Source organism: Triticum aestivum, chromosome 4D (assembly GCF_018294505.1).
Source record: "Triticum aestivum cultivar Chinese Spring chromosome 4D, IWGSC CS RefSeq v2.1, whole genome shotgun sequence".
Lineage (NCBI taxonomy): Eukaryota > Viridiplantae > Streptophyta > Magnoliopsida > Poales > Poaceae > Triticum > Triticum aestivum.
In genome coordinates this window covers 2,231,463-2,239,240 of record NC_057805.1, presented here as the reverse complement: position 1 = coordinate 2,239,240, position 7,778 = coordinate 2,231,463, and the positions used below count along the sequence as shown (strand labels likewise).

The 7,778-nt window shown below is 44.4% G+C and overlaps 1 protein-coding gene across 2 annotated transcripts; it reads left to right on the top strand.

The window, feature by feature from the left end:
• The first annotated feature begins 1,931 nt into the window (after positions 1 to 1,931).
• On the top strand, positions 1,932 to 6,538 carry LOC123095575 (receptor-like protein kinase FERONIA). Of its 2 annotated transcripts, none has more exons than XM_044517085.1 (3): positions 1,932 to 2,103; positions 2,989 to 5,671; positions 5,796 to 6,538. In XM_044517085.1, the coding sequence occupies exon 2, from the start codon at positions 3,175 to 3,177 to the stop codon at positions 5,656 to 5,658; it is 2,484 nt and encodes an 827-aa protein (XP_044373020.1). In that variant the 5' UTR covers positions 1,932 to 2,103; positions 2,989 to 3,174; the 3' UTR covers positions 5,659 to 5,671; positions 5,796 to 6,538. The 2 variants fall into 2 exon arrangements, 1 of the variants encoding a protein (XP_044373020.1); XR_006446274.1 differs by lacking the exon at positions 1,932 to 2,103 and having other exon boundaries at positions 2,146 to 5,671; positions 5,796 to 5,874; positions 6,013 to 6,538.
• Positions 6,539 to 7,778: the final 1,240 nt, after the last annotated feature.

Sequence of the window (7,778 nt, the reverse complement as noted above, 5' to 3'; positions counted from 1 at the left end):
TTATGTTCCGGAGAGACACGTCTTGCCTTCCAAATCTTGTACTCAATATATACTCGCCCTCGATTCTCAATAATACATCCATCATATTATGCAACAATCCCTCTGTCTCCCTTCTAACAGTCCGGTCGCTCGATCGCATTTTGACCGGTCGCGGTTGGCTAGGCGACCGTTGATTTTTCAAAAAAGACGGAAAAAATTAAAAACGAAGATTATCGACAAAAAATAAAGAAGTTCATGTATTGAAAAATGTTTATGGATTCAAAAAAAGGTTCACAAACTTCAAAAAAAAGTTCATGAGTTAAAAAAAATTCATCAATTTAGGCATCTGCTTTTTTTGGAAGAAGAATAATAAATAATCCAGCCGCCGCCGCCGCTCCATCGTCCTCCTCTTCCCTGGTTCTTCCATGGCTTTCTTCCTCTCGTCTCCGGAGCCAGCCGCAGCCTCCACGGCCGACAGCCCCCCAGAAACGACCTCCTCCTCGAGATCCTCCCTGCCTCCTCTTCAAGTGTGTGCGTCTCCAAGCCTCATCTCCCACCGCAAGAGGCTGCCGCAGATCACCCTCGCCGCCGTGGGTATGGACATGCGTGTGGTGCTCGCCTTGTTGTAACAAGTAACTCTCTCCAATATGTTATAGAACCGATGGCCAGTCAAACTAGAGAAAAACCTCTTATTTCGTTGTCTGGATGGTACGCAATCTTTTGTGGTCCACTGACATGCTTTCACTGAAGCCCTCCTCGTCGTTGCTTGCTCAGCAGATTATACAGGTGGGGAGTGGAGAGTACAAGAGTGTTCGATGAAATGCCGCAGCACTGGAGCGGCGTTGTGGTGCTGAGTTAGCTTGTTTTAATCTGGCCACTTACGCTGCCTGAGTCGTTGTCAAGGGCAAGGCAGCAACAGGTAATTAATCAATTAATCCCTATTGCTGTAACTCGTTTGATTTTGAGCACCTTTGCCAAAGATGACCTACCGTCCACCCTTTCTAGGCCCAATTACAGCTGACAACTCTAGATGGCAAATGGCCCAATAAGCCTGATATTATGTGTGTGTGTGTGTGTGTGTGTGTGTGTGTGTGTGTGTGTGTGTGAAACATTTTCCATACCGCAAATACAACCACATCTTTGTGTGTGTGTGTGTGTGTGTGTACACTGGAAACAGTTTCCATACCAGAAATTCAGACTCTCAAGGCTAGCTGTTGTGTGTAACTGTATATCCATCCTAGGAGTAAATTCAGTGGTGGGTATGAAAAGATCAGATGATGACGAGCTCTAGATTAATATGGTAAAATTGATGGCGTACAGATCGGTTGCTGAAGAACTAAAGAAGGAGATGATGACATGGCTGGACCAAGAAGCTGTTTGTTCTTTCTTCCATCAGTGCAGCCAAGTCTAGTAGCTAGCAACTGAAACTGAGCAAAACCTACATATTCATGTGGATAATACAAAGATGCCAGTGTCGGTAGAACCATACTACTGCACATGCATGATGTTTATCGTTGAGGGAACAAAGCAAATACGGGAGTACTTGTCTAGTTTGTAACTATTCAACAGTGATCCTGAACCTGCAAGCATGTAAGAGGTCATTCGATATGATGGCGTTTTACTCCTCCAAATTAAGCTGGATGTAGCACATCATGAGGTATGGAAGGTAGTGAATAAATTGGCATCCTGGAATCAAATTGCCACGGCCCAGTGTGGCTTAGCCTTCCGTCTCCATCGATCAACAGTATGTGCCTGCGGCCAACGGAATCAGGTACTTTCAGCAGGGTAGTGGAGGGTACCCTATCCCTATGCAGATAGATAGATAAGCAAAGTGTAGATAGATACATAGATAGATAGTGGCCTTACGCATACCATCAGTGCATAGCATATACTTTCTTCTTTTTGTGTTAAATGATTGCCATATCTCATGTTCTCTTTGTCGGGGGAGCATCAACTTCAAAAGAAAAACAAGCACTAGTATGTAGTTTGTGTCTAAATACCCCCAGCAAAGCATAAATAAGATAGATCGTCTACAAAGCAACTTCCAACAGCTAGCTAGTTGCTCCAAACATCTGCAAGGGCCAAGGACGTAGATCCATCTCTCGTCTCTCCAATTCATTCAAGGTAGAACGTACTTGCTTAATTTCAGCTCCACCAGAATAATCTAGCTTTGCTGTTTGTTTGTAGCTAGTTCCCCCTATTAAAGAGCTCCTCATACTTGGCGTAATTTCAGCTCCACCAGAATAATCCACCTCTTTACTTTTAATTTTGTGTGCATGTATAACGCCAGCTTGTTTGCAAGCCGCCTTTTTTCCTTTGAAGTAGCATCTTTCTAGTCTCTAGGGAGTTCCATGGTGACATGCATGTATGAACCAATTTTCAGCCTGATTATTTTTTCTCAATAAATGAAATATATTAATATCAAGATAGATACTGATTACACCCAGCCTCTGCACCATCACAATATCAAGACCTAGTCAAAACGTCAAGAATGCACAAAACCAAATTATTACAAAAGGTAAAAAGGAAAAGTGTGATCAAGAGTGTTACAGTAGATACTTTGTTTGGCTAAATTCTCGCAAGTTTTGTTTCTCCTTATTTGAACTAATTAATGTTGTAAGGAAAGTTAGAATTCAGAGAGAGCTCCATTAGTTTTTTTTAGAGTACCTGGAAAGCATGGTCCTCAAGAATAAATAGGAACCTAAATTCGCCTCCGTGAGGATTCGAACCCAGGTGTTGGGTTTGTACATCCACTCCCCCAACCAGTTGAGCTAGGCTCACTCCCCAAAGAGAGCTCCATTAGTGAGTAGCGTTTTCCTATTTATCTCTTCTGTTACAGATTCCAACTTTTGGTGATATCAGAAACTATTTTGCTGAAGTTCTTGAAATTATTATTATTGGTCTCTTAGTCAGACACACGCATGTTTTGCCCTGCAAAAATCAATTGTTGTTCGTATTGCCATGAATCAGTTTAGTGGATTATCAATATTCCTTTTGCTGCTATTGCAGGTTGTCAATTGCTGGCGTGTCTTCTTCACTAAACATTAGTACTATTTTCCAATTTCCCTGACATTTTCTCGCTCCAAATCCCATAAAGAAAATCACAATGTTCTGACCCTATGCAACTGCTCCTAGAGACATATTGTAGCAAACAGAAGTCTCCAATTTTTTGATCTTGGTACACCAACCATAACAATGGCATTCCCAACCCTACCAATTACACTCACATGCCTTACAGTGTTGGTATTCTTGTCGATTGCCATGGCAGCTGCTAACGACTCCATGGACTCGGGCCTTGTCCTCCTAAATTGCGGAGAATCAAAGCAAGACAATGACAGTAGTGGCCGTATGTGGGACGGGGACACCGGCTCCAAATTCATGACATCGTTTAAAGGGGTTGCAGCCAATGCTTCATACCAAGACCCTTCACTCCCCTCCATGGTCCCTTATATGAGTGCACGCATCTTCACTTCAAATTACACCTATTCCTTCCCTGTCAACCCAGGCCGCATGTTCTTACGCCTTTACTTCTATCCGATTTCTTATGGAAACTATACTATGTCCGATGCCTTCTTTGGTGTCACCTTAGGAAATCTAGTCCTCCTGAATAGCTTCAATGCTTCACAAACGGCTCAGGCGGCCAATTATGCCTACCTTGTCCGTGAATTCTCGGTGTATATTTCTTCACACAGTTTGGACATCACCTTTGCCCCATCAGCACATCAGAACAGTTCTTATGCATTTGTCAATGGCATAGAGATTGTGCCCACACCTGACATCTTCACAACAGCTGACACAATATTTGTCCACCATGATTACATAGCTCCATTCACATTTGCCGCTAACACAGGCTTCCAGACTATGTACCGGTTCAATGTCGGGGGCCAAGCCATTTCCCCCGAGAATGACTCCGGATTTTACCGCTTATGGGCCGATGATTCCCCATACATATTTGGTGCTAGCTCTGGGGTGACATACTCCAAAGATAATAATGTGACTATTAGGTACACACCCGTAGTGCCAAAGTACATAGCGCCACTTGACGTCTATGGTACAGCTCGGTCGATGGGACCAACTGCACAGGTCAACCTGAATTACAACCTTACATGGATTTTACCTGTTGATGCGGGGTTCATTTACCTCCTAAGGTTCCATTTCTGTGAGATTCAGTATCCTATTACCAAGGAGAACCAGAGGACGTTCTACATCTACATCAACAACCAGACAGCACAATGGGCCATGGATGTAATCTCTTTGAGTGGAGGACTCGGTAGAACATCATATAGAGACTATATTATCATGGCTAGGGGTTCCGGTCAGGTGGATATGTGGATTGCACTTCACCCTGATATTTCAACTAAGCCATGCTATGTTGATGCGATACTGAATGGTCTTGAGGTCTTCAAGCTACAGGGTCATGAACCGAACAATCTTGCTGGGATCAATCCTCCACTTCAACAAAATCCTGATGCGGAACCTAAGAGGGTACCTGGCGGTGCAAGAAAGTCCAAAAGTGGCCTACCAGTAGCCATCGCTGGCGGTTTTGCTTTGATGTTGATTGCCCTTTTCAGCATGTGTGTTATTTGCCGACGAAAAAAAGTACGGAAGAGTTCTTGCAAGACCAACAACGGACATCTAAATCATCCCGCATGTGATCTCTTGCGTCAGTTCTCGTTTTCACAAATTCAAATTGCCACCAACGACTTTGATGAGGAACTAATCATTGGCAGAGGTGGATTTGGTAATGTCTACAGTGGTGAGATAGATGGAGGGACAAAGGTGGCGATCAAGCGACTCAACCAGGAATCCCAACAAGGCAGTCATGAGTTCCAGGCTGAAATTGAGATGCTGTGCAATATCCGCCATGGCCACCTTGTGTCTTTGATTGGCTACTGCCAGGACAATAATGAGATGATTTTGGTGTACGACTACATGGCTCATGGAACATTGCGTGAGCATCTGTACAATACCCAAAACTCACCACTATCGTGGCGGCGGCGCCTTGAGATCTGCATCGGTGCAGCTCGAGGACTGCATTACCTCCACACTGGCACAGAGACAGGAATCATCCACCGTGATGTTAAGACATCAAACATCCTACTGGATGAGAGGTTCATGGCGAAGGTTTCTGACTTTGGTCTGTCTAAGGCTTTTCCAGCCATTGACAATACCCACGTGAGCACCGCTGTGAAAGGCACCTTTGGATATTTTGATCCGGAGTACTTCCTATTGCGGCGTCTCACCAAAAAATCAGATGTGTACTCCTTCGGAGTCATGTTGTTTGAGATCCTGTGTGCGCGCCCTGTGATAAACACTGAGCTCCCAGACGAGCAAGTGAGCTTACGTGACTGGGCGCTATATTGCCAAGAGAGAGGCGTACTTGAGGAGATTGTTGACCCTTGTGTAAAGGACGAGATCACCCCCGAGTGCTTCAGTATATTTGCAGAGCTAGCAGAAAAATGTGTTGCTGATCGTAGCATGGATCGGCCAACAATGGGAGATGTACTTCAGAACCTTGAGGTCGCACTCAGGTTGCAGGACAATAACAACTGTGTCGGGAGGCCATCGTCTCTTCAGATCATCGGAATGCATTCAGACAAACCATCGACCCACTCAATCATTAGTGTCGCTGCACAGGGAGAGATATTTTCAGATATTATACATCTGGAAGGCCGATGAAAGCAAACTGCAGGTCAGAATTTTTATTGAAAGGTTCATTGTTACCTAATGTTCAATATACTATATATATATGTTCAATATACTATATATATGTTCCGGTGACTTTGGTGAAAACTCTCAGATCATTTATTTTTCAGATATTAAAAGGAGATGCCACATATTTTACACAACTGAACCCTACAGGATGGAGTCTGGAGACAAACATTCAATGCAAAGGTGCTAGAGCCTGAATATACTTAGTATATAGCTATCTGTTGTCTTTATCACTTCTTGTTGATTCAATTCCATCTTACTGGTTCACTGGTATGCTAGAGCCTGAATATGTACTTCCCACTGTTTTGGTTCACTTGCCAGGAGTGGTCAGGTTTAGCTCGCTAGTCCGGTCAAGTGAAGGACTAGCAAATTAATTTCCTGCTGATAGCGCAAGAAGACCCAGGGTGGTTTATTTGTACTATATATAGGATATTAGCTAGGCTTGTGAGCAATGCAGAATATATATGAGGCCCGCAGGGATTAAATATGCCAACTGTTTTTATGCTCAGACTACGTGCTCAGCGAGATAAAAATCCTGAAGGAAGTTAATTAGTTCACACTTCACAGTCAGTAAGATGAGCCTGAAATAAACATTGCTATGTTCTATATATATAGCTGTGGTTGTGAAGTGAGATAGTTCACTTAACAGGCAAGATTCGTTTCTCTTTTAAATTTGTTTGCACTAGCCGCGGTTATTAGGCCTGTGTTGTATGTTTGCACTAGCTGCTGGAATGAACTGCATGCCCCGCTGATGTGATGATGGTGGGTTTCATTTGTATCATTCCATCAACATACATATTTCACTTTCCTCTATTCAGGAACAAGGAAAGAAGCTCCACTGGTACTGATTCAGACGTACTCCATCCACATTGACTTGTAACTGTCCATGATCAAATTAATTCTGGCGGGTTGTAAGTCTTATCTGCTTATGTTTTGTGCACACATTGGAATTGGTCAAACTAAGGCAGCTGTTGCTTTTAGTTTCTCCGATTTATATTGCAAGGAAGGAAACCCATGAACTCCAGGTTTCAGGTTCTGAAACCAATGAACTGAATCACAAATTTCAGTTAGGTAGATGGTCGCATTGGTACTCGAATAGTTATTTTTGGAAGGAGTAAAAAAACCACTATGAACAGAGCCCATCTTAAAGAACAGTGTTGGGGAACCAATGTTTTTTGCTCAACACCAAAATTTCTGGATTCACTCATGTGATAAAAACTCACTTTCAACTATGTTTTATTTCACTTTCAACGATATAGCGCATATCTTCTTCCGTGAGTACTTTTTTTCGAGAGACAGAGGATTCAGTGAGCACTGAGCTGAGCAGAGCAGACTTCAGAGGAAGAACCAGCTCAGCAAACTACTAAACGAGCCGTATGGGCCAAATTTTCCGAAACAGGCTTTCGCCCCATTATATTAATATTGCAACCATCAATACATCTGTGAGAGCATTGCTCGGGCAAACAGCACAAGCAAGCCTAAAAGAAAAAAACAAGAGAAGACAAGAAAAACAAATGCCAGCATCGCCAGATCGACGTAAGCAACGATTTCCCTCAACCGCTGCGCCCTCTGGAGGATTCCCACCATGCTCCTATGCCTCCGAGTTGCCATGTACCAAGCAACACCTTCAAGAAGGACTGCGACGATGCCGACGTCGACGCTGCTGTACGGATAAATCCTAGGATTTCCTCCGGTACACGGAGGGGAGGGGGGAAGGGTTACACCCGAAGCCCTTCAACAAGGGAGGCGGCGCCCACAGGCGTCACATCGTTGGTGCCGGCAAGATCCGACAACGATCCCACACAACCACAACCTTAGACCAACCATCGGCTCCACCAAGCTTGCCGCCCAGCAACATGCGCCAACACGGTCTTGAAGTCCTCATCGATGTCTCACCATGGCAAACGCTACGAGGCCGGCTAGATCAAGACGAAACAACCGTAGACAGGGGGCGACAGTACCACAGCCATGTGGGAGGGAGCAACCTCCACCGGCTCAACCAGTAGTAGACCGGATGCAGCAGCAGCAGCAGCACACCAGAGCAATGGCCCGACCGGGCCCATGAAGCTCCCACCACCGCGCTGCAG

Bases quoted from the DNA above. Each gene is read 5' to 3' on its own strand.
- LOC123095575 (XM_044517085.1), top strand. From the start codon at position 3,175: ATGGCATTCCCAACCCTACCAATTACACTCACATGCCTTACAGTGTTG.